Source organism: Cherax quadricarinatus, chromosome 77, assembly GCF_038502225.1.
Source record: "Cherax quadricarinatus isolate ZL_2023a chromosome 77, ASM3850222v1, whole genome shotgun sequence".
Lineage (NCBI taxonomy): Eukaryota > Metazoa > Arthropoda > Malacostraca > Decapoda > Parastacidae > Cherax > Cherax quadricarinatus.
Window position 1 is genome coordinate 4,322,355 of NC_091368.1, and position 27,277 is coordinate 4,349,631.

At 45.5% G+C, this 27,277-nt stretch overlaps 2 protein-coding genes across 3 annotated transcripts in view; one reads left to right on the top strand and one right to left on the bottom strand.

Moving 5' to 3' along the window:
* LOC128706484 (serine/threonine-protein kinase Nek4-like) lies at positions 1-26,632 on the bottom strand. The gene is made up of 10 exons (XM_070101445.1): positions 26,490-26,632; positions 23,806-23,900; positions 21,477-21,652; positions 19,574-19,705; positions 18,856-19,003; positions 18,466-18,609; positions 3,672-3,801; positions 2,801-2,928; positions 1,314-1,371; positions 1-827 (listed from the first exon to the last, which is right to left on the bottom strand). The coding sequence occupies exons 1-10, from the start codon at positions 26,499-26,501 to the stop codon at positions 243-245; spliced, it is 1,608 nt and encodes a 535-aa protein (XP_069957546.1). The 5' UTR covers positions 26,502-26,632; the 3' UTR covers positions 1-242.
* The window catches only part of LOC128701937 (lysosomal acid glucosylceramidase), a 28,228-nt gene continuing 27,449 nt past the window's right edge, over positions 26,499-27,277 (top strand). For both annotated transcript variants that reach the window (XM_070101446.1, XM_070101447.1), the window contains exon 1: positions 26,499-26,814. In XM_070101446.1, the coding sequence (XP_069957547.1) occupies positions 26,806-26,814 (9 nt within the window). In that variant the 5' untranslated portion in view covers positions 26,499-26,805. The remainder of the gene's footprint in view (positions 26,815-27,277) is intronic.

Sequence of the window (27,277 nt, forward strand, 5' to 3'; positions counted from 1 at the left end):
TCTGATTACATAAAGTATTTATTAAAATAATTAGAAAGACTTAACACATCCGACATTATGCTACGAGAATTAAATTATCAAAATTTACAAACACTAAAATCAAGGTTTTATATTTAAAAGTTTTCATAAACATTGTTTTTAAAAAATATATATATAAAATGTTTGATGCTTTCATTCTCATTCCTGGTAAACTTGAGACTGAACATAAGCTCAGTTTAGCAGTTGGACGGTGCAGTCCCCCTTCACTGGCTGGGTTGACCGTCACAATGGCGTCTCACAACATACGTTGCACCGAAGCCAACGCCAGAGTGAGTCTTACTGTTGGTGTGTGTCTCGCCAGCACTACTGTACACACCAGGGTCCTCCTGTAGTGCTGGTGTTGGGCTGTCTTGCCAGTCACAGAGAGGAGATTCCAGTTTGTTTTCCGCCCAAATATCTGAAAACAGTTGCTGATGCTCCTGTTGTGGTTGATCCTTTTGCTCCTGTGGGTTGTGTTCCTTTTGGTGGTGGTTGATTTGGTTGTGTTCTGGTGACCCAAGCTGCTGGCAGGACGGATAGTAGTTCCTTCCATCTGGTTTGGGAATAGGCGTATCTACTCTTTTCTTAACTTTATTTCTGAGTAAGATCTTCGGGGTGACGAAAACGATGTCATCCTGAATGCCAAGTTTGGACTCGCTAGTTATCTTTGGAGACGCAAAGTGACTGTTGGGTTCCAGTCCCACAGCAGAGTCAGAGACGCAGCGAGATCTCACAGCAGAGGCAGAGACACAGCGAGGTTTCACAAATTTCTCACCAGAGGCATCATCAACTTCACTCTTGGCAGCTTCCTGTAACATCACACAAAACAGGGTTAAGGTCACCCAGAGATACACCAGTAATAATATGCTTTAATTTATGAAAAATTTCACCTATGCTTGAACCAAGTACATCCCAATATATGATAATTGTACTAGTGTGTATCTGTACCTAAATAACGTTGCACTGTATTCTTGAAGTTAGAGTTAACATTCTATTGAATGATAAAATAGTAATAGCGTAAGTTCAAATTATCACAGAAGCTTCCAATGTATTGATGGTTATGGATGGTATGTTTAAATTCACGTTGTTAGCTGAAGCTACTGATAACATCGTTCCTGCCGATAGAAACCTTTCAGTTAGAAATTAAATGCGCTATTAAATGTGTGCTTTACCGATAAGGCGATGCAGTCAGATAGGACTTCTAATGTAACTAATTTTACAACATTAAGTACAATTCTCTGGGGTTTATGTATACATCTTACGTGTAACAAACTGGAGCGGAGATCAATACTCACCTTGCGGGAATAGAGATGGCACAAGTCAACACTGCCTCCACCCTCACGTGATCCACACCTCGAGGTAGGAAAGAAAATTACATTTTGATAAATGTGCATATGAAATCTGAGAAAAGTAATAGTTCAATATGTGCAAGTTCCTCCCTTCCTACTATTTTAACCTTGAAGGGGGGGCTGAGACCCCTTGATGCTGGAGAAAGCCTCAGGACGTATAATTACACTGACCCAAACTGGCTAACACCTCATTTCCCAGGCGTTGTAGGAGTCCCTACGAATAATGACAGATTATACCAGGAATCCTATTCCATAATTTTTGGAGTGGACAGGTAAACCAGAGGAAGGTAGATGAAGCTCCATGTGGAAATTTATTCTGTCCTAAAGTTCCACAGGGCAGATACGTCGTACAAAGATCCCATCAGGTCGCGGATGGAACGGCTGGGTTGGGTGGCTCTTACACCCACCCAAAAAACACACACCCGGGTTGGCAAAGGTGGTTGGAAGGTGCATCTTAATTGATAGATTTACCCTTCTAGGAAGAAGTAGGTAGTTTATACTGTTAGTACACTAATATTAGGATTATTGAGGCAACTGTAGATAATAATGTAGACCTAAGACTTTAACGTAGGTAGTAATAGACCAATAATGTAGGCATACCCTAGGTTACATTAGCCAGGGAGAACTGGCAGCCCAAGTTTGAATATTGGGGCACGGGTTTGAGACCGCAGTGCCTTTTTTTCTAAGACCAGACACTGTCGGAGCAACAAGTGCCTTGATCAGCAGGCGGCGCCCCCATGTGTCTTCACATACTAGACCTGGGGAAATTTGGTGGAGGCACCTTGACGTAACGATGACCACCTCCGTCAGGCCCATACAGTAAGACGAGACCTCCCTTTCTCTTCAGTATTCTGGCCAGTTTCTGGGGGGGAAATTGAGAGTTGAGCTGTGGGCCTTTGTGCAGACAGGCGGCCCATGACCAGTATGTACCGGCGTCACTCCGTCAGGGTTAGAAGCTAGTGTCCATTTCTGCATAGTTATACTAGGGGATACACACCCCTTGGAAACAGGAATTTCTGAGGTGCAGGTAGGTCACTAATATTGACTGAATATTGCAGGAATGAAGGCTCCCGGTTGCACGTGGTTCTGAGGGGAAGTCCAGAGGGGCTAAAGCTTAGGGAGGTTGAAGATCGGAATAGATTCTCTAACACCAAATTAGCCATTTATTCGTGCATGTAGGCGAGATTGTCTTGCAACATTTGTGGAAATCTGTCCTATAAGCCACTTGTGAGGATGAAGTGCCGACCTCAGAGCTCGGTGTCAACAGAGCTGGCTAGGGTAAGCAACTCGCATGGAGGCAGTCTAGACAAATTTTCACACTCCAGCTGTGGGTCATCATATGACTAAGACCCGCGTCAGGAAACACTTCCTATTTCCTGCCTAATCTAACCCATCTACGAGCTCCACGCTTCCCGAAAATCGTTCATCCTTACCTCCTCCTCTTCAGAGCATTGATCCTGGGAACATCAAGAGCCACGCCGTCCCTCTTGACTGCGTCCTTGTGTTCTTGAGCCGTGTTTCCCGAGTGTTGCCTGCTGCGAGGGGCTATTATACCCTCGTGCTGCCGGGAGAAGAATCGCCAGTCAGTCTACACAGTTCGGGACTGTACGATACTTCCCGGTTTATTGCTTAATTTTATTAATACAGTACACATTTAACTGGGTGTATACAATGTACCAAATACGAAAAATAGAGTCCTAACTGCAGTGTACTCGCCTATTTGTGGTTGCAGGGGTCGAGTCATAGCTCCTGGCCCCGCCTCTTCGCTGATTGCTACTAGGTCCTCTCTCTTTCCCTGCCTCATGAGCTTTATCATACCTCGCCTTAAAACTATGTATGGTTCCCGCCTCCACTACGTCGCTTTCTAGGCTATTCCACGGCCTGACTACTCTATGACTGAAGAAATACTTCCTGAGAGAGTGAGAGTGAGTGAGTGAGTGAGTGAGTGAGTGAGTGAGTGAGAGCGAGTGCAGTCCTAACTAGTGTATACTCGCCTAATTGTGGTTGCAGGGGTAGAGACTCGGCTCCTGGCCCCGCCTCTTCACTGACCGCTACCGGGTCCTCCCTCTCCCTGCTCCATGAGCTTTATCATACCTCGTCTTAAAACTATGTGGTTCCTGCCTCCACTACATCGCTTGCCAGACTATTCCACTCCCTAACAACTCTGTGGCTGAAGAAATACTTTCTAACATCCCTTTGACTCATCCGAGTCTTCAGCTTCCAATTGTGACCCCTTATTTCTGTGTCCCATCTCTGGAACATCCTGTGTGCTTGGAGTCCTAACTAGTGCGTGTGGAGTCCTACCTTAATGAGATAAATCTCAACATAAGGCTGGAGGGCTGGCAGGAGGAGGAGAGCGTCAGCTGAGGGGCGTCGCTCAGGCTTCGTCCTAAGCAACACCTTCGTGAGCCCCTGCAGGAGAATAGACGATTTCCTGCCTCACACAGCAGCCACCAACCGTAGCAACAGCAGTAGTGGTAGCAGCAACGCCACCAACAGCAGTAGTGCCACCAACAGTAGCAGCAGCAGCGGGAAAAAAATTGCTTGTGAACAAGTGTCAAATACAATAGACTGCACTGGAAAGATTATCTGTAAAGCGGTCAAACCTGTGGGGTTATTCTCAGCCGACTCAGTACTAGAGGCTCGATCCTCAGTGGTTAAAGCTCTCACTTCACGCGGGGAGTGTCCGGGTTCGATTCCATCTTCAATCAGTAAAATAGGTACCTGGGTGTTAGTTGACTGGTGTGGGTCGCATCCTGGGACAAAACTAACCTAATTTGCGGGATTATTATTATTATTATAATCAAAAAGAAGCGCTAAGCCACAAGGACTATACAGCGCTGCAGGGCAGGAAGGAAGTGAGGGCATCAGGTGGCAAAAGGGAGATGGATGAGCAACAGGTTACGGATAACAGCGGGGCAGTGGATGGTGAAAGGGTAAAGGGCAGCAAGAGACTGAACCAGAAAGGGCTGAGGGGAGTGCGAAAAGTATCATCAGAGTTTGTGGAGTAAATCGGTCGTTGTCAAGAAGTCAATGAGAGAGTCAGGATTAAAGGAGGGTCCATCAGCAAGAAGGGAAGGTAAAGAGAGAGTAGTAGAACGAAGACGACGTTGGAGGTAAATTCTGCGTGCTCGTTGATAGAGAGGGCAGTCTAACAGAATGTGGCTAATCGATACTGGAACTTGACACTGCTCACAGAGAGGAACAGGGTGCCTCTCCATGAGATACCCATGAGTAAGACGAGTGTGGCCAATGCGAAGGCGGGAGAGAGTGGTCTCCCAACTTCGGCACTGATGACAAGAAGACGGCCAGTAACCTATGCTCGGTTTAACAGAATGAAGTTTGTTACCGAGCAGAGTTGACCAACGTTGTTGCCAACGGGTGCGAAGGTGGGTAGCTATTGCAGCAAAATAGTCCAGAAATGGAACACCTCGATAGGAAATTGGTAGGTCATATACTGCTGACCGCGCAGCAGTGTCTGCCTGTTCATTGCCCTGTACGTCGACATGACCAGGGACCCAACAAAAAACAATATCTTTATGTTTGGTAGAGATACGGCGTAGCCAAAGTTGGATACGGAGAACTAGGGGATGAGATGTATCAAATTTTCGTATAGCCTGTAGAGCACTAAGGGAGTCTGAGACTACTACAAATGATGACACAGGCATAGATGCAATACGAATAAGTGCTGCAAGAATGGCATACAGTTCAGCAGTAAAAATGCTAGCTGAAGATAGTAAATGCCCTCGTACGACGCTGTCCGGAAATACTGCTGCGAATCCGACGCCGTCTGAAGACTTAGAGCCATCTGTGTACACAGCGGTGGCATGAGAATGGGAGTGGAAGTGATCAAGAAAAAGAGAGCGGGAAGCCACCGTAGGCAGTTGAGCTTTCGAGCAAGGGAGTGAGAAAGAACAGACCCGAACAGCTGGAACTTCCCAGGGGGGCAGGGAAAAGTGAGATGCTACATGAACATATAAAGGTGGTAACTGAAGGGAAGACAAGAGTGAATGTAGGCGAAGAGAAAAGGGACGGAGCAAACAGGGGCGGCGAACGAATAAAGAATGTCTACTAATATCGGTGACCATTCTATAAATGGAAGGATTGTGTAGATCGTGAGAGCGTACATAGTAACGAAGGCAATGGGCATCACGGCGATCAGACAAGGATGGAACATTTGCTTCTGTATAGAGGCTCTCAACAGGGGAAGAGCGAAAAGCACCAAGGCACAAACGTAAGCCTTGGTGATGGATAGAGTTAAGGCTAGAGAGAGTAGCAGGAGAGGCCGCGGAATAAATCTGGTCACCATAATCGAGTTTCGATAAAACGAGGGCTGAATGTAGGCGAAGCAGAGTTCGACGATCAGCTCCCCAGGAAAGATGAGCAAGGGTTTTAAGAAGGTTTAGCCGGCTGTGACAAGTTGCCTTCAGAGAGGTAATGTGAGGTTTCCAGGTTAACCGACGGTCAAAGAGAAGGCCTAGAAACCTGACTGTATCACGTTCGGGGATACGGGAGCCATAGAGATACAAAGGATGATCGGAGATAACAGAGCGTCTAGTGAAAGTAATTTGGTGAGTTTTGGTACTTGAAAATTTAAACCCATGTGTGGTGGCCCAAGTGGAAACACGGTCGACCGCATGCTGGAGAGAAACTGCAATAAGGTGACAGTCAGCGCCTGCACAAGCAATAGCGAAGTCATCAACATAGAGTGATGACCAAATATTGGGTGGAAGAACAGAGGCCAAATCATTTATAGCAAGGAGAAAAAGTGTTGTGCTTAGAACACATCCCTGAGGGACACCTTCAGCTTGGACGAAGTCCAGGGAAAGAACATTATTGACTCGAACACGGAAATGTCTGTCAGTTAAAAAGTTCTTAAGGAAGGATGGTAGATTGCCTCGGAGGCCTAAGGAATGGGCCTGGGCCAAAATATTATACCTCCAAGTTGTGTCATATGCCTTCTCAAGGTCAAAAAATATGGCAATAACCGAGTGATTATTCGCAAAGGCATTACGAACATACGTATCCAAGCGTAGTAAGGGGTCTATGGTAGAACGACCCTTACGAAAGCCATATTGACTAGCGGAGAGACTGTTGTGAGTCTCTAAATACCACATTAAACGTCGATTTACGAGGCGTTCCATCACTTTGCAAACTGCACTTGTAAGAGCGATGGGGCGATAGTGGGAGGCATCATGTCCTGTAGTACCCGGTTTGCGGAAAGGGAGAACAATGGCAGATTTCCACAGCTGGGGAAGAACTCCTTGTGCCCAAATAAGATTGAAGAGGTGTAAGAGGACTACAAGGGCTGACCGATGTAAATGTTGTAACATACGAATATGAATGTCATCAGGCCCAGCTGCCGATGATCGGCAAGCTGAGAGCGTTGCCTCCAGTTCTTGAAGTGTAAAAGGCACATTATACTGTTCTTCTCCGAGAGAAGAAAAGTCCAAGGGTACTAACTCTCTGGCAGACTTTGAGGAAAGAAACGAGGGGCATAGATGGAGCCCTCGGGAAATACGGACCAGATGTGTGCCAAGTTCAATGGCAACGTCGAGAGGGTTTGCTATATCAACACCAGTGACCCGTAGAACAGGAGCCGGGTCAGGAGAGTATTTACCACTCAATTTCCTCACTTTTTTCCAGACTGCACTCATAGAAGAAGCAGAGGTGATGGTGGAAACATAGTCTCGCCAACAAGTGCGTTTAGCTTCACGGATGACACGGCGAGCGATCGCACGCTTCTGCTTAAAATCAACAAGTCTCTCAGCGGTTCTATTGTACCGGTACCTGCCCCATGCAGCACGTTTCAAACGTACTGCACGAGCACAAGCAGGAGACCACCAAGGCACGCACTTCTGAGAATGCCTGCCTGAGGTTTGGGGTATAGAATGAGAAGCTGCGGTATAAACTGATGTCGAGAAGATGTGTAGGAGCTCATCAATGGAGGATGAAGAAGGAACCTCACTAAAAGCAGTGAGGTGTGAGTAAAGATCCCAATTTGCCCGATCAAATTGCCAGCGAGGGCTACGGGAAGGTGGTGAATAGGAAGGAGAAGTAAGAATGATCGGAAAATGATCGCTGTCATGTAAGTCTGGTAGAACAGACCAGGTGAAGTCTAGTGCAGTGGAGGAAGAGCAGACTGATAGATCGATGCAAGAGAGAGTATGAGTACGAGGATCAAAATGGGTGGGAGTACCCGTATTTAAAACATGGAGGGGGTGAGAGGCAAGAAAAGCCTCCAACTGAATGCCACGTGAGTCACAATGAGACCCCCCCCAGAGGAAATGGTGGGCATTAAAATCACCAAGTAACAGAAGTGGTGGTGGTAAGGATGAAACAAGAAAGGCAAAGTCTGGGATAGAAAATGCTCGAGAAGGAGAGAGATATAAAGAACATATTGTAAACCACTTATTCAAGTGGATACGGGCTGCAGTGTAATGCAGCGAGGTATGGACAAATAGTTGACAGTACGGAATATCATTGCGTAGAAGAAGGGCACTTTCATTAAAGGTCCCATCTGAGAAAGGATCCGAAGAATACAATAAATTATAGCCTGAGATAGGTTGGAAAACAGCCGAGTGTAATTTTGGTTCTTGTAAGCAAGCACCAACAGGGGAAAACCTGGAAAGCAACATCTGAAGCTCACCCCGATTACCCCTGAGGCCGCGGATATTCCACTGTAAATAGGCCATGATTGGCGATGAAGAAAATATCAGGAATCTGTAGGTAAAGGCACCTACGGACTAGAGGGGTTAGAAAAGTCAACGTGTGGTGGCATTGGAAGATGTTCAAGTACCGAAGGAACGGAGCGTTGCGAAGAATGGGGTTGTGAAGATGGAGGAGAGGGAAGAGAAGGAACAGGAAGTGAATCAGTGTCCATTGAAGGTTTAGTCTCTGCAATATATTCTGAAATGGCTTCAAGTGTTTCTGAATTCAAAGATGTATGGGAAACCATATTGGAGATAGGAGGAGGAGGGTGAGTAAAGATTGGGACAGTAATGGACTGTACCAAAGTAGAGGGGGAGGGAAAAGTGTAAGGGACTGGAGATGAAGTGTGGGGGGGGACAGAAGAGGTAGAAACCTGGGAGGTGACAGAAGAGGGAGAAACTTGGGAGGGGACGGGGGTGGAAGGCATAGTACGAGGAGGAGGGTGAATCTCCACACTTGTAATAGAGCCAGAGAGAGGGGAAGAACTAGGTACAGAGAATGGAAAGGTAACGTGTGGAGGTGGAAGAAGGGAAGGAAGGGGCAAAGAAGATTTGAGCAATGTGGATTTTTTGGACTTCTGAGTAGAGGGGCGATTGGTATTAGGTGTCGTACGAGGTCTTGTCGATACTGGGGCTTGTGAGGAAGGACGCGAAGATGTGAGAACAGACTGAGTTGTAGTCGGGACGTCAGAGCCAAGGACAGCAAAAGGATTAGATGCCGTAGTGGCTATGGGAGGGGTAACAACAGAGGAGGCTGCAGAAGATGGGACCCCAGAAGTGGGGGGGACGTTTGGAAACACGAGAATAAGAAACACGGGGTAGTCTCCCTTGGAGGCGGAGATGAGTAACTGCCATAGCATAAGGGAGACCTTCTGCCTCTTTGAGGCAACGGATTTCACGTTCATTTAAGTAGACCTGGCAACGGCGGGAGTACGAAGGGTGAGCTTCATTACAATTAAGGCAAGATGGAGGTTGACTGCAAGATGTATTAGAATGGTTGTCGGCACCACAGACTGGGCATTCGGCCATAGATCTGCAATATTTCGCTGGGTGACCAAAACGCCAGCAATTTCTACATTGTTGCGGTGTAGGTATCACCTTTCGAACTTGTAACCGATGTCCCGCGACATATACAGAGGACGGGAGTTCTCGGCTGTCAAAAGTTAAACGAGCCACATTGCAAGGGTAACGTCTCCGCCCCCGGGCAGGAAGGACATAAGTGTCTACTTTGAGGATTGGGAGATCCTGGAGTTCCAGCTGTTCAAAAATATCATTGCCACATGACTGGAAATTCTGTTGGACTATGGTATGGGGCAGAATGACAGTACCACTACAAGAATTGAGAGAAAGATGTTTTTCAATAGTGATAGGAGTAGTATCGATATTCGAAAGGAGAGAAAGATCATGAGCTTGGGTAGCATTCTGGACAGTGACGATGCGTGTACCGCTCTTGAGAGCGTGAAATGAAATATCTCTGCCAACATGACGCAGGAGCGCTTTGGCAATACTATGGTCAGAAAGGTAGGCAGAAGAAGAAGTTGGTCTTAAAGTAAAGAATTTAGTCCATTGTGTGGTCCGAAACTGAGCGTGGAGAGGGAGTGCTTGACGTGTCGGTCGTTTCCGAGTAGAATGGGAAGGTAACGACGGAGCATCATCAGGAGATTGACGTTGGCGTTTAGGAGTAGGACCGGAGTTGGTCCGGCAGGAAATGGGTGGGCGATTCGAAAATTGCCGTACCGTAGAGGGAGAAGCCGGAAGCATAGTCAAAGGAGAGCGGAGTTCAGACAAATCGAAGGAGTCAGTCGAAGCCCCGGTACCTGAAGCGGGTGAGGAAACAGCACCAGCAAGAGGTACAGGGGCATCAGGAGTGTCCGAAGAGTGGTCTAAACACAAGGCAGGGTCAGAATGGGGTGCGGTATCAAGAAGGGGCCCGGGGGTAGTGGTTTCATGGACTAGGGCTGCCATGGTTAGGTTACTCCTTTGCTTTTTGTTTTTAAGAAAAAAAAAGAAAGAAGAAAAGAAAATAAAAATAAAAAAAAGAATAAAAAAAGGGGGGAGCGGGGAGGAATAGTTCCCAGGAGGAATGAAAGGGCCGGAAATCCCCCTCCGCGCCCAAGAGGACTCGACACCGCTAGTAGCGCAGATGCAGCATGGAACCCGTGCCATACCCTACCCTTCATGCCAGTAAACCAGCAATCTGGGATAGCAACCTCACATCTGCCGAGCTACCTCGGTGGACAAAAGAGAGGGCGGCCGGATATCCGCCACAAAGCATACCTCCTTCAGCCACCACCCCCGGAATTCGAAAGGTGGCTTCCAGAGATACACCCGTCGCCCAAAAGACACCCAAAGCCACTCCGGGATACCGGAGAGGGATCGGGACATCCCTAGGCAATCCAGATTCCACGGCAAACTACGCCACCGCCAAGAAACCTCAACGGAATGGGATGGACCCCGGTGTCCTTTCCCCTACCTAGGAACTAGCGCGCCTGTGGGAGAAATCACGAAGGCTAAAAAGAGGAAGGGCAAAAGGGAGGGGTGAGGAGGAGGAGGAGGAATGGAAAAAGGGGAGGATGGGGAGGATGGGATAGGGGAGGGGAGAATGGGGGGTAATTAGGTTCGGTCTGAGGAAGAAGACCGACAGGGCTAATTCCTCAGACCAAGAGCCTCTTCACCACGCCAAGGAGCCCCCCCTTGAAGAGGCTAATTTGCGGGAAATGCTCAGCATAACAAGCGGCTTTCTATATAGTAGTATGTCACTGATGTCAGCTATGGTCTGTATACCTTGTACATGTACTTGTCGTAATAAAAATATAGTTTTGAGCTAAACTCGCCACTGAGCTACTGACTCCCATAGAAGAAAACGTAACATGCTAAACAGAAAAAGAAAACAGAAGATTAAGCAGAAACTAAAGAAATCTGTCACTAAGAAGCAGTTGAAGGGGATACTTGAACAAGCTACTATAAGATACAACAGCTATGTGCGACTACTCTATTGTATTTAATACACTGTGGGGAATACCCAGAGTGTGCTGCTACACTAAGCTATATGATACAGTAGTGTCATTCTAAGAACCCAAGTTTTTAAATTAAATTAATGAAGCTTCAAGGGAGGAGTGGGATTTCTTTCATAGTTAACATTTCGTCTACCTATTAACGTAAGCTGATCCTCGGTATTTAATGTTAATGTACATAACTTAATTCACCATATTCCTTTTGTACCTTTTTTCCAATAACTGATTCACACAGTTTAGTTACCTTTTTTTTTTTTTTTTTTTTTTTTGTTTGTTTGTTTTTAAGGTTAACTACTACTACTAATAATAAATACTGATATCTACTGTATCTTACAGCTAGGCTTTGAATAATAAGATTACAAGTCCCCTAATGGAAACAAGTTTTTGACTTTTCCGAGTTATCCTAGATAATTTACACACGTTACTAGGCATGATAGTTATGTTTATGTGTACCTAAAACTTACTCATATTTGCACATTATATTCTATTACTTTGCTAACAAAATAGAGCTCGTGGACCCAGCATGTGCTTCTCTTACTACCGTCAACATAATAGGTTTGATACCTAGCGGTAAGAAGGTACCTGGGAGCCAGCAGACTATTGTGGGTCATGTCCTGGGGAGGTGGAGACCCATGGGACACGTACGCTGACTTTCCTGGATTATCTGCGTTCCTATTATTATTATTATTATAATAAAAAAGAAGCGCTAAGCCACAAGGGCTATACAGCGCTGCAGGGTAGGGAAGGAAGCAAGGGAATTGGATGGCAGGAGGGAGGGGGGATGATCAGCAGGTTACAGAAAACAGCGGGGCAGGGGATAGTACGGGGGTAGAGGGTAGCAAGAGATACAAGTAGAAAGGGCTGAAAGTATCAGAATTTGTGAAGTAAGTCAGTCGTTGTCAAAAAGTCAATAAGAGAGTCCGGATGAAAGGTGGGTCCATCAGCGAGAAGGGAAGGTAAAGAGAGAGCAGCGGGGCGAAGACGACGACAGAGGTAAATTCTGCGTGCTCGTTGATAAAGTGGGCAGTCCAACAGAATGTGGCTGACTGATAATGGAGCTTGGCAATTCTCACAGAGAGGAGCAAGACGCCTCTCCATGAGATATCCATGAGTAAGACGAGTATGGCCAATGCGAAGACGGGAGAGAGTAGTCTCCCAACCTCGACACTGGTGATAAGAAGACGGCCAGTAACCTATACTCGGTTTAATAGACTGAAGTTTGTTGCCGAGCATAGTAGACCAACGTTGTTGCCAACGGGTGTGAAGGTGGGAAGATATTACAGCAAAATAGTCCGTACATGGAATACCTCTGTAAGAAACTGGTAGGTCATGTACTGCTGACCGCGCAGCAGTGTCTGCCTGTTCATTGCCCTGTACGTCAACATGACCAGGGACCCAACAAAAAACAATATCTTTATGCTTAGTAAAGATGCGGCGTAGCCAAAGTTGGATACGGAGGACTAAGGGGTGAGGTGTATCAAATTTTTGTATAGCCTGTAAAGCACTAAGGGAGTCTGAGACAACCACAAATGATGACACAGGCATAGATGCAATACGGATAAGTGCTGTAAGGATGGCATATAATTCAGCAGTAAAAATACTAGCTGAAGATAGTAAATGCCCTTGTACGACGCTGTCCGGAAACACTGCTGCGAATCCTACGCCGTCAGAAGACTTAGAGCCATCTGTGTACACAGCAATGGCATGAGAATGAGAGTGAAAGTGGTCAAGAAAAAGAGAGCGGGAAGCGACCGTAGACAGTTGGGCTTTCGAGCAAGGGAGGGAGAAAGAACAGACTCGAACAGCTGGGACCTCCCAGGGGGGTAGGGAAAAGTGAGATGCTACATGTACATAGAAAGGTGGTAGTTGAAGAGAAGACAAGAGCGAATGAAGGCGAAGAGAGAAGGGACGGAGTAAGCAGGGGCGGCGAACAAATAAAGAATGTCTACTAATATCAGTGACCATTCTATAAATGGAAGGATTGCGGAGATCATGAGAGCGTACATAGTAGCGCAGGCAATGGGCATCACGGCGATCGGATAAGGATGGAACGTTCGCTTCTGCATAGAGGCTTTCGACAGGGGAAGAGCGAAAAGCACCAAGGCATAAACGTAATCCTTGGTGATGAATGGGGTTAAGGCTAGAGAGAGTAGCAGGAGATGCCGCTGAATAGATCTGGTCACCATAATCAAGTTTCGATAAAATAAGGGTGGAATGTAGGTGAAGGAGGGTTCGACGATCAGCTCCCCACGAAAGATGAGCAAGGGTTTTAAGAAGGTTCAGCCGGCTGTGACAAGTTGCCTTCAGAGAGGTAATGTGAGGTTTCCAGGATAACCTACGATCAAAGAGGAGGCCCAGAAACTTGACTGTATCACGTTCAGGGATACGTGAGCCATAGAGGTACAAAGGATGATCAGAGATGACAGAGCGTCTAGTGAAAGTGATTTGGTGGGTTTTAGTGCTGGAAAATTTAAACCCATGTGTGGTGGCCCAATTGGAAACACGGTCGACTGCATGCTGGAGAGAAACTGTAAGGAGGTGACAGTCAGCGCCTGCACAGGCAATAGCAAAGTCATCAACATAGAGTGATGACCAAATATTTGATGGAAGACTAGAGGCCAAATCATTAATAGCAAGGAGAAAAAGTGTTGTGCTCAGAACACATCCCTGGGGGACACCTTCAGCTTGGACAAAGTCCGGGGAGAGCACATTATTAACCCGAACACGGAAATGCCTGTCAGTTAAAAAGTTCTTAAGGAAGGATGGTAGATTGCCTCGAAGGCCTAAGGAGTGGGCTTGGGCTAAAATATTATACCTCCAAGTTGTGTCATATGCCTTCTCAAGGTCAAAAAATATGGCAATAACTGAGTGGTTATTCGCAAAGGCATTACGAACATACGTATCCAAGCGCAGTAAGGGGTCTATGGTAGAACGTCCCTTACGAAAGCCATATTGACGAGTGGAGAGACTGTTGTGTGTCTCTAAATACCACACTAAACGTCTATTTACTAGACGTTCCATTACTTTGCAAACTGCACTGGTAAGAGCAATGGGACGATAGTGGGAGGTTTCATGTCCCGTAGTGCCTGGTTTGCGGAAAGGGAGAACAATGGCGGATTTCCACAGCTGTGGAAGAACTCCTTGTGACCAAATAAGATTGTAAAGGTGTAATAGGACTGCAAGGGCTGACTGATGTAAATGTTGTAGCATACGAATATGAATGTCGTCGGGCCCAGCTGCCGATGATCGACAAGCTGAGAGTGTTGCCTCCAGTTCTTGAAGTGTAAAAGGCACATTATACTGTTCTTCTCTGAGAGAAGAAAAGTCCAAGGGTGCTAACTCTCTGGCAGACTTTGAGGAAAGAAATGAGGGGCATAGATGGAGTCCCTGAGAAATACGGACCAGATGATTGCCAATTTCATTGGCAACATCTAGTGGGTTTGCTATATCAACACCGGCAACCCGCAGAACAGGAGCCGGGTCAGGAGAATATTTACCACTCAGTTTTCGTACTTTTTTCCAGACTGCACTCATAGAGGAAGCAGAGGTGATGGTGGAGACATAATCTCGCCAGCAAGTGCGTTTAGCGTCACGGATGACACGGCGAGCGATCGCACGCTTCTGTTTAAAATCAAGGAGTCGCTCTGTGGTTCTATTGTACCGGTACCTGCCCCATGCAGCGCGTTTCAAACGTACTGCACGAGCACAAGCAGGAGACCACCAAGGCACGCATTTCTGAGAATGCCTGCCCGAAGTTTGGGGTATAGAATGAGAAGCTGCGGTGAAAACGGAGGACGAGAAGAGGTGTAAAAGCTCATCGATGGAGGACGAAGAAGGAACCTCTTTAAAAACAGTCAGGTGTGAGTAAAGGTTCCAATTTGCCCGATTAAATTGCCAGCGTGGGGTGCGAAGAGGTGGCGAATATGAAGGGGAAGTAAGAATGATTGGGAAATGATCACTGTCATGTAAGTCCGGGAGAACAGACCAAGTAAAGTCTAATGCGGCGGAGGAAGAGCAAACTGAGAGATCGATGCAAGAGAGAGTATGAGTCCGAGGATCAAAATGGGTGTGAGTACCTGTATTTAAAACATGGAGGGGGTGGGTGGCAAGAAAAGCCTCTAACTGAATTCCACGGGAATCACAGTGAGACCCTCCCCAGAGGAAATGGTGGGCATTAAAATCACCAAGCAACAGAATCGGTGGCGGTAATGACGAAACAAGGAAGGCAAAATCCGGAATAGATAATGCCCGAGAAGGAGAGAGATATAAAGAACAGAGCGTATACCACCTATGTAAGTGGATACGGGCTGCTGTGTAATGCAGCGAAGTATGAACAAATAGCTGATGGTACGGAATATCAGTGCGGAGAAGAAGGGCACTTTCATTAAAGGTCCCATCAGGAAAAGGATCTGAAGAATACAATAAATTATAGCCTGAGATGTGAGAAATAACAGCAGAGTGTAATTTTGGTTCCTGTAAGCAAACACCAACAGGGGCAAACTGGGAGAGTAACATCTGAAGCTCACCCCGATTACCCCTGAGGCCGCGTATATTCCACTGTAAAAAGGCCATGATTGGCAATGATAAAGATACTTGAAATCCGCAGGTAAGGGTTCCTACGGACTAGAAGGGTTAGAAAAGTCCACATGCGGAGGCAGTGGAAAATGTTCAAGCAGCGAAGGAACGGTGCGCTGTGAAGAAAGGAGTTGCGCAGATGGAGCAGAGGAGAGAGGAAGAGCGGAAGGTGGATCAGTGTCCATTGATGGTTTGGTCTCTGCAATATATTCAGAGATTGCTTCAAGTGTTTCGGAATTCAGAGATGTCGTATGGGAGACAATATTGGGAATGGTAGGGGGAGGATGAGTAAAGATTGGAACTGTATTGGACTGTACCAAGGTAGGGGGGGGCGAAAGGGTGGAGGGAACTGGAGAAGCGTGGCAGGGGACAGAAGAGACAGGAACCTGGGAGGTGGCAGAAGAGGAAGAAACTTGGGAGGGAACAGGGGAGGAAGGTACATTACGAGGAGGAGGGTGAACCTCTGCACTTGTAACTGAGCCAGTGAGAGGGGAAGAACTAGGGACAGAGACAGGGAGGGTAAAATGAGGAGGTGGAAGATGGGTAGGAGGTGTTACCGGACCTTTTTTTGACTTTTGAGAAGTAGAGGGACGATTGGGAAGAGGTGTCGTACGAGGTCTCGTCGACGCTGAGGCTTGTAAGAGAGAACTCGAAGAAGCGAGATTAGACTGAGGCGTTGAAGTAGGGACGTCTGAGCCGAGGACAGCAAAAGGATTAGATACAGGAGTGATTATGGGAGAGGTAACCACAGAGGTGGGTGTAGAAGATGGGATACCAGAAGTGGGGGGACGTTTTGAAACACGGGAATAAGAAACACGTGGGAGTCTCCCTTGGAGGCGGAGATGAGAAACTGCCATGGCATAAGGGAGACCTTCTGTCTCTTTGAGGTAACGGATTTCCCGCTCGTTTAAATAGACCTGACAACGGCGAGAGTACGAAGGGTGAGCCTCATGACAGTTAAGGCAAGAGGGAGATCGATTGCAAGACGTATTAGAATGGTCATCGGCACCACAGACTGGGCATTCGGCGATAGATCTGCAATATTTCGCTGGATGGCCAAATCGCCAGCAATTTCTACACTGTTGTGGTGTAGGGATCACCTTTCGAACTTGTAACCGATGTCCTGCTATATAAACGGAGGATGGGAGTTCTCGGCTGTCAAAAGTTAAACGAGCCACATTGCTAGGGTATCGTCTCCGCCCACGGGCAGGAAGAACGTAAGTGTCTACCTTGAGGATTGGGAGATCTTGGAGTTCCAGCTGTTCTAGAATGTCGGTGCCACATGTCTGGAAATTTTGTTGAACTATGGTATGGGGCAGAATAACGGTACCACTACAAGAATTGAGGGAATGATGTTTTTCAAGGGTGACAGGAACAGTATCTATATGGGTAAGACGAGAGAGCTCACGAGCCTGGGTAGCATTCTGTACGGTAATGATGCGCGTACCGCTCTTAAGAGCATGAAAAGAAATATCTTTACCAACATGGCGTAGGAGTGCCTTGCCAATACTATGGTCAGAAAGATAGGCAGTAGAGGAAGTTGGTCGTAAAGTGAAGAATTTAGTCCACTGTTCAGTCTGAAACTGAGCGTGGAAAGGTAGTGAAGGACGTGTCGATCGTTTCTGAGAAGAACGAGAAGGTGAAGGTGGAGAAGTATCATCAGCAGGTAATTGTCGTTGACGTTTAGGCGTGGGACCAGAGTTGGTCCGACGTGGAACGGGTCGGCGATTTGAAAATTGCCGCACCGTAGAGGGAGAGGCCGGAAGCATAGTCAGAGGAGAGCGAAGGTCTGATAAATCGAAGGAGTCAGTCGAGGCCTCAGTACCTGAAGCGGGTGAGGAAACAGCACCGGCAATAGGTACAGAGGCATGAGGAATGTCTGAAGAGTGGTCCAAAGACGAGGCGGGGTCAGAACGGGGTGCGGTATCAAGAAGGGGCCCGGGGGTACCAGGTTCATGGACTAGGGCTGCCATGGTTAGGTTACTTCTTTCTTTTTGTTTTTAAGAAAAAAAAAGAAAGAAGAAAAGAAAATAAAAATAAAAAAAAGAAAAAAAAAAAGGGGGGACCGGGGAGGGATAGTTCCTAGGAGGGATGAAAGGGCCAGAAATCTCCCTCCGCGCCCAAGAGGACTCGACACCGCTAGTAGCGCAGATGCAGCATGGAACCCGTGCCATACCCTACCCTTCATGCCAGTAAACCAGCAATCTGGGATAGCAACCTCACATCTGCCGAGCTACCTCGGTGGACAAAAGAGAGGGCGGCCGGATATCCGCCACAAAGCATACCTCCTTCAGCCACCACCCCCGGAATCCGAAAGGTGGCTTCCAGAGCTACACCCGTCGCCCAAAAGACACCCAAAGCTACTCCGGGATACCGGAGAGGGATCGGGACATCCCTAGGCAATCCAGATTCCACGGCAAACTACGCCACCGCCAAGAAACCTCAACGGAATGGGATGGACCCCGGTGTCCCTTCTCCTACCTAGGAACTAGCGCGCCTGTGGGAGAAATCCCAAAGGACAAAAAGAGGAAGGGCAAAAGGGAGGAGTGGGGAGGAGGAGGAGGAAAGGAAAAAGGGGAGGATGGGGAGGATGGGATAGGGGAGGGGAGATTGGGGGGTAATTAGGTTCGGTCTGAGGAAGAAGACCGATAGGTCTAATTCCTCAGACCAAGAGCCTCTTCACCACGCCAAGGAGCCCCCCTTGAAGAGGTCTGCGTTCCTAACATTGTGTTGTTTCAAATCTTAGTAAAGCCATGGTATGGGTACAGCACATACTATGAGGTATGGGTCACTACTCACGGTGGTAGAGGCTTGTAGACACCGCTGAGAATGTTGATTAGGAGTTCATCAAAGCAGTTTGCCTGGAAGGGGTGCGTCAGGGCACACAACTCGTACAAGACGCAGCCCACAGCCCACATGTCTGACTTCTGATTGTACGGCCGCCTGTACATGCAGCCTATTATACTTTAAACCTATTTAGGCCATTTACCCGCTAAACCTCTTACAAATTATCAATTTAGAAAAGTACATTTGAAACTTGCACCTAAAACCTATATCACATTTTCCCCTTATTAAAAATTGAATTTAGAAAACATATTGCAGTTTGGTCCTTGAAGGTGAGGGGAAGGGTAGCTCCAATACCTTGGAACAGGAGTCCCTTACCATGAAGGCACTTCTCCAGACACTCACCGCTGGCATATCTCAGGAGACAGGTAGTAAGGAGTACCTATAGCAGTGGTTGCTAAGTCCTGTTTATCTCTCAGGAACCTGGAGATGCCGAAGTCACCAACCTTCACCACATTAGTTTTCGTCAGGAATATATTCTGAGTCTTCAGGTCTGTAATGAAAATTCTAATGCAAGGGTATTTGAACTAAATATTTTGAAGCCGCTATAACTTAAGTATATATCGTGACTAAGTGGCAGTGTACTTGGCTCTTAATCAAAAGGATTTGGGTTCAACTTAGGGCACGGTGAAGACCTGCTACTTTCTTACAGTGTAATAATGGAAGAAATCACAATAAAACGTGACTGGATAGATGCAAAAATACCAGTGAAAATAGCAAATGAAACTTGAGTTTTCATGTGTTTACACACATCTTCGTATCCTTTGAAGATGAGTAAGAATATGAAATCCCTCGGGTTTCCCATTTTAACTGGCGTTTTTGCATAGTAATAAATAGGCTGACTTTTAAAATTAAATTTAATCACAGAATAACGTTCTTCACTACGCTGTTCCTATAGTCTTAAGGCACAGGCAAAGAAATTGCCTTCATGCTTGTGAAGTCTTGATCAAAGAATTGGGTTCACCTTTAATTTTCTTTGTTGAAATTTGATCGCCTCATTCCCTAGGCTCGGTATGACGCAGAATTTTTTTTGCACACATCTATGAATGTTACAAGTGCATACCTCTGTGCAGGATGTTGTTTATGTGGAGGTACTGGACAGCGATGATGACCTGCACAAACCAGTTCAAGATGGAGCGTTCAGGCAGCATCTCTCTCCTCTTCTTGGCCGCCTTCACCAGCAGTGACAAGTCTCCTGCAACCAGAGTACCACTCGCCTCTTAGTACGTAAAGAAAACTCTCGTATTGTACATGAATAAACCACGGAACGGGTGGTGGTTTGAACCAACAGGCCCACCAGCTCAGTGATTTGTCTCTAAATCACAGCTGAAAAAAAAATGTATTTTTAAATAGACCAGAGGGCGCCTGCACATGCCAACAATTATCTAATCTTCCCCTAGTTACAGCTCACTAACATTGAAAATTTGAAGCCGATCGGATGAGGCGTTAAAGTTAAAAATTAAATCCTAGGAAAGATTTTTATAAACTGCTTGAAGATTGTGGAAAATATTTTAATTTTCCGAAACTATAGTGCCTAATAGGTGTTTAATGTGTCTATATGGGTCAAAAATGTATTTGAAAATAGAGTAGAACCAAGAGTTCCCTTTGCGCATGCGCGGATGTGCGGGGGGTTTGGTGGACTCGGGCCATGGGGGAGGCGGGAGTTTTTTGAATGTGGTGAGGAGGCTGGGAAAGCATGGAACCACGAAATTGGCATTCACGGCGGCCTAAGGATTAATATAGGCCTCATTTCATAATAGGAAGTGTCGTAACTGTTCCTGGTGGAGAGTGAGGGAACATGATTTACGGGACCACCGTAATAAAGTGGTAAAATGAGTGAATAAGGGTAGGACCGGGTGACTGGCGCATCACTATGGACTGTGTCCTGGGGAAAATTACCCTTGGTTTAATCATCACTCATCGGTCTCAGATCTTAATGGAGTGACCTCTAATTTGTATAATAGTTATGAGACGTTAAATCGTCTTGTGAATGGTAATGTAATCAGTGATAATAACATTGAGTTAAGAGAATGCGGGATGTGAAATAGAGCGCCCTGCTCCGAGTGAACGTGTGACTCTCGTACCGGGGATAATGAAGATTTATGGAATCACGACTTCTAAACCGGGACAAACCGACGGATACCTCGTCCTGCCGGAATGAGAACCGTGTCGGTGTAGCAGGACATCGAAATGAGATGGTGAATGGAGGAAATAAGGAGTATCAATCACCCACAGTTAAGTAACCCTTCTAGTTATAACAGACTCATGCTGGCCAGTTAGGTTATGTTGTAATTGGATAGGTTATGAGTGATCCAGCTACATCAAGTGACCACCAGAGAACATCTGGTAAGTGGTGGGATTATGTACAAATGTTTTTTCCTTGATGGATGTATCCATGTGTATCCTACCCCCCCCCCTTCATTCAGCTAAACTAATATAATATATACAGTCCACAATTAATTAGTCGCACCGTACTTGTGGGTGCTATCCAATCCATACTGGTCTCGGATAGATATGGATAAGATTGTGAGGTCGAAGGGGCCACCTGTAGTGACCAGAGGTGGTTAAGTTTTCTCACATGTCTACACGGGGTGACTACGGTAAACAATATGGTTGTCTCCCAATGAGATTACTGGTATGTATATAATGTTGAGGTACATACAGGTAAACACCCTAGAAAATTTTCCATAAAGATGTTACCGAGGGGTGACTAAGCTCTTGATTTTATCACTAGTCACAGGACGGGTACCTGCTAGATAAGGTACAAGACAGACTTTACCTTCTCAAGTCCTTGACTAGTTCTCCTGGTGGCTCAGTGCTCGATTAACAGCCTGGCTGATCAGGCCCTGAGCCACCGAAGGCCTGGTTATGGACTGGGCCGCGGGGGCGTTGACCCCCGAAACGACGTCCAATAGGTAAAAGTGTTAGTGGAGTAGCTTAAGGTAGCTCGGCTGACCCTCCCTCACCTCCATCAGCGTACTCCATCACCAGACACATGGTGGCCGGGTTCTCCATCATGAAGTACTCCTTGTAGCGGATGATGCTGGTATGTTTACATCTGGCCAGGATGGTCGCTTCAGTCCTCGTCCTCTCCAGTTCCTCACTTGACATCTCCTCCACACGCACCTCCTTTATCACATACCTGAGAGAGGTCACACTGCCCGTCATACCATTATTAAAACTACGTTCTGTGGGGTGTTTGATAAACCTTTAGCATGCCCTACCCTGCAGCGCTGCATGGCCCTCGTGGGTTTAGAGCTTAATTATAATAATGCTTGGTGTTTGAGAGCTAGCAAGCATTACAACCAGTGTTATTTAGGATTTGGAGGCACTGAAAAAAAAAAAAAAAAGTCCAATGGAAGTCACTTTTTTTGGGTTATCCTGGGTAATTTATGTACGATAATCTTGCTTGTGTGTACCTGTGACTAAATAAACTTACTTAAGAATGGTCCTTTTCAAACTATGTAAAATCAGAATGTAACATACTTTCTCTGATAAAAGAATTAAGCCCCTAACAGACTTGTTAAAATACATTAGGTTAGGTAAGGTTCGTCAGGAAACAGGAAAAGCGTTTCCTGATGCAGGTCTTAGACATATGACGACCCGTCATTGGAGCTTCTGGTCATCTGACTGAGGCCTTCCACTGGCTTACCCCTCCACCACTTTAAAATCATGGTAGTTATAACCATTTCATAACATTTTACACAATTCTGGTTTCTCTACAAACGTTACTTACGTTGAACCTGGCTAGTTGAAACTGTAAATCTTCGTTAATTCACGATATTAACGAGAGCAAGTAAACCCAATTAACAAGCAGTCACTAACTAGATCAATTCACATAACGTATGGGATTCAAACCCATACCTTTAATATACCTTTGACGAGTTCAGAGTTTTCCTACTCCCGGAGCCCGGCCATGGGCCAAGGTCGTTTGGTGTTAGCCTGGTCAACCAGGCTATTGGTGGCAGGAGAGCTCTAAATCTCACAGGCAGTGTTGACCACTGGTTAGCATTTGGCCCATGCTAACCTATCTCTGGCGAATAGAAATACTCGGATGAACCCTGAAGAGCCACATGGTACAGTGGTTAACTCACTGGTCTGAAGTTGTAGAACTAGCTTGCCGCGAGTTCAAACCCTATCCGTTCTGTTATGTTTGTAATCATGCTATTACGATTACACCAGTCTTAAGTAGGAAGTTATACAATACTAACAAGATGGTGAACAAGATGGTGAACAAGATGGTGAACAAGTAGTGTTCCTCTTTCACCAACCTTACACAACCTTACACAGCGAAGAGGCGGGGCCAGGAGCTGTGACTCGACCTCTGCAACCACAAATAGGTGAGTACAAATAGGTGAGTACACACACACACACACACACACACACACACACACACACACACACACACACAAAACATTTGTACTTAATAAAACAATATAACAAAATAACTAAATATTAAAACAATAACAAAAACTTTAATAACGAAAGATTTAGGAAAAACCAATACTCGTTATTTTTGATTCCAAAACTAAAATAATTAAAAAAATCTATATAGCCGAAGAGAATGAAAGAATTTAAGTGAATGGTTTAATATAGGGTTTTAATAAACAGATAAAACCAGCCGAACTCCGTTTTTATAAACCGTTCTCGTGTAGGTTTAATGGTATTGAGATATAATTTTAGGCTAAAATTAACAACATAGCTTCACTAAGTTGTTGAACTTAGGTTAATCTCGCACTGCACAAGGCCAGCTCAGTTAGGATTATGACACTAAGTTACAAAACTTAAGTTTGATAATATTCAGTGGTGGCTTTAAGTATACGGTCTTGCTGGTAGATCATGTTACCAGATGCAAACCGTTATAATAATCATCCATATTTCTACAAGTACATGATACAACTTATACAGACCATAGTTGACATCAATGATATACTATATAGAAAGTCCCTGGTTATGCTGACCATTTCTTGCAAGTTAGGTTAATTTTGTCTTCAAGAAACATGCTCTGAGGTTTGCATCTGAATAGGGGATCGAATCACGGACGTTAATGTGCGAGCCGAGTGCGCTGCCTACCGAACTACCGAGAGGTACAAAGACACTTATATATACGGCACATTAGTACATACCTGGCAGAGTCTACTATGAAGTCCACACAGATCTGTTGAGTACTTGTCTGTACTCCATATTAAGGACTCTCGTACATTATCTAAGTGTTAGAGTCCAGGATGGAAAAGCAGAAGACTCTTGAGTATTTATTGACTACGTTTCGCCCCCTCTAACCCCACAGTGACTTACTTTCTGCCAGACCAAGTGCTGGAAACGAGCCAAGCCTCTCCAAATGTTCCACGTCCGATCCTCGACAGCTTCTTGAACCTGCCAGCCATCACCACCTGGAGACAAGAGTTAACATCACCACCAGAAGAAAAACAACCTGAAACTGCATCCATATATAAGCAATAAACCCGGGGAAACCATGGAAACCCCTGGTAATGGAAGGTAATCAGGTTTGACTCCAGAAAGGGGGAAGGCAAACCCCCATTTCTTGGATCTAGAGCATCTGAAGTTCTATCTAAGGAAGTACATCCATAAAAATAATGGGAGACTTAATTTAATAAAGTAAATTTTATAGATATTAAACCAGTAATATTACAACATTTTACACCAAGTTGATATACTGTGGGAATATCGCCAGCTGGATATGCTACACTGTGGGAATTATCTCACAAGATGGTGCATCTCACACGGGGGGTATTGGATGCTGGAGGATATAAGCAATAACACACTACAGTGTTATGATACACTCACGGAGTATTTACGAGGTAATACATGTCATAAGTAGACAGATTGTGGTTAGCAGTAAGATAATACCCTGGCTGGAACACTACACAAATAACCCGCAGTTGGGAGACTAAGTTTGTGACGTTTCGCTCCGATTTTGGACATTAACTAGTTACACTGACTTGTTAATGGGGCAAAGTCGGATCGAAACGTGGTAACAAGTTTCAGTCTCCTAAATGCGGGTTATTTGTGAAGGGTAAACTTATCAGCAGACGTTTCGCCCGTTGTGACACATTGCCAATTATTTGACACTAACCCGCAATAGGAAGTCAAAAAATAACTACCCTCGGGAATGAAAATAACCCAGATATTTATAAATTAATTACGAGGAGAACTTCGTGGTTTTGGTCAGCGGAAGTCGGAAGCCGAGACAGCAGTGCCTAAGCATCCAAAATAAGGCTGAGAGACTGATAGCATTTACGTATATCAGGAATTAAGAGTAACGAGAGTCCAAAGGCGAGATTATTCACAGTTCTGGTCTCCATACTTGGGAATGGATATACTTTCAATGCTTACAGAGGATATAGACTATTGTATAAGGGGTGACACTCGGACAGAATGAAGGGAGATATGACAATTTCACCAATACCTGGGGTATACCTGGAGAAGGTTTCGGGGGGCCAATGCCCCCGCGGCTCAAACCAGGCCTCGTGGTGGATCAGGGTCTGATCAACCAGGCTGTTACTGCTGGCCGCACGCAAACTGACTTACGAAGCACAGCCCGGCTGGTCAGGTACTGACTTTAGGTGCCTGTCCAGTGCCTTCTTGAAGACAGTCAGAGGTCTATTGGTAATCCCCCTTATGTATGCTGGGAGGCAGTTGAACAGTGTTGGGCCCCGGACACTTATTGTGTTGTCAGTGTACTCGTGGAGCCCCTGCTTTCCATTGGGGGAATGTTGCATACCCTGCCGAGTATTTTTGATTTCACAGGGAGTGATTTTAGTGTGCAAGTTTGGTACTAATCCCTCTAGGATTTTCCAAGTGTATATTATCATGCATCTCTTTCGCCTGCGTTCCAGGGAATACAAATCGAGGGACTTCAACCGTTCCCATTAATTTAGGTGCCTTATCGTACTTATGTGTGCCGTGAAAGTTCTTTGTACACTCCAGGTCAGGGAGGTGTAATTATGAGAAGCACTGCAAACAAGGCAGAGGCACTACAAACAAGGCAGAAGCACTACAAACAAGGCAGAAGCACTACAAACAAGGCAGAAGCACTACAAACAAGGCAGAGGCACTACAAACAAGGCAAAGGCACTGCAAACAAGGCAGAGGCACTGCAAACAAGGCAGAGGCACTGCAAACAAGGCAGAGGCACTGCAAACAAGGCAGAGGCACTGCAAACAAGGCAGAGGCACTGCAAACAAGGCAGAAGCACAGCAAACAAGGCAGAAGCACAGCAAACAAGGCAGAAGCACAGCAAACAAGGCAGAAGCACAGCAAATATAGTGCTGAGAATTTTTAACTAAGAAAAATAAGCAGAATTAAAGTTGGATAAATTCAAGGTCAGGAAGGACAGGAAAATATAATCTTCAGTTTTAGACGAATGGAACATCCAAATAGTGATCGACAACCGCAGCTTCAAGGTTAGGTTGAACATACGACTGAGAAGGGTTGGGTCAGAAAAACCTGCTTAGTGTGGGACCAGAAGGCCCACAGCAGCCCCCCCCCCCAATTCATATGTTAAACAAGCACCCAAAAATGGTAAATATCGTGCTAGACACCTCTGTCTAGTACCATAGTGAGAACCAGACTGTCTTATCCCCGTCTCTGACTGCAAAGTTAATACTGTATACAGTTCCTGTCTACCCAAGAGATTTCACTATACGTACACGAGGTGGATTAATGGGCTTAAAATTATCTCCTACAACGTCATTAACTGGTTAGTTGGTTAATATAGTTAAAATCTATCTACTACGTGAGGGTCATTAAGAATACATGTAGCCTGTATACCACCAGGTCAGGATTCTTTAATATCTAAAATAAGCACAAAAGTAAACTCGGGTATTTATACAGTATGGAATATATACGTGTATATATATTATATATATCAATCCTTACAACTACTGCAACAAATTCTCAATTCATTCCATCCTCTCTATTTTCTCAAATTCACTGTAAACCAATTTCATTTCACATACTTCAGAGTCCATGTTGGCTGGCGAAGAACACACTTATCTTCCCGTCGGTAAATTTCCCTGACAGAGCACCTCAGTGCGAACACCACGAGAAGAGCACGTAAACAGAGGCCAGGATGATGGTGTTCGAGGCTTTAGGGGAACGATACAGGGTCGAACACCCTGTCCTGGCTCACTCAGACTCCAGAGAATGAACATGGTACTCACCTAGTTGTGGTTGCAGGGGTCGAGTCATAGCTCCTGGCCCACTTCTTCACTGGTCGCTACCAGCCTTCTGTGAATCCTTTCAACATAACGATTTAACACGGTCGTATTTACAATGAGAAGTGTGTGTGTCTCTCTCTTTTAGTGTTCACTGAGAAGTATGTAATCTCTCATTGTATATACACCGAAGGGTGTTTATCTCTGTGTATATACAGTGAGAGACACTATAATTTATCGGTGTATATACACTAAGGGTTCCCCTTAATCTCATATTTTAGAGATTCTAAAACTATTTTACACATTCCAATCATCTTTATTTTAAAAATTCCATGAATCCTTCTTGTATATAAACCAAACCAGCCAAGATATTATTATTAATATATTCACACAATGTATATGCAGCGAGAGGTTTGTATCTTAGCCGTGTAGTCTAAATGTCTCAGTGTATATACACTGTTTTTTTTTTTTATATTTTATTTCAAACAATACAATACATTAAATAGATAAAAGAACACAGTATCAATTCTTACACAGAATTATAAATTTCATTGTCAAAAGCACACAGACGTTTAACTTAGTACTGACAC

Excerpts from the sequence above, each read along its gene's own strand:
- LOC128706484 (XM_070101445.1), bottom strand. Across the intron at positions 19,004-19,573 it reads AAACAACATCCTGCACAGAG|ACCTGAAGACTCAGAATATA; the intron begins GTATGCACTTGT and ends TTTTCATTACAG. Across the intron at positions 18,610-18,855 it reads TCTCCTGAGATATGCCAGCG|GCGGCCGTACAATCAGAAGT; the intron begins GTGAGTGTCTGG and ends CTGCATGTACAG.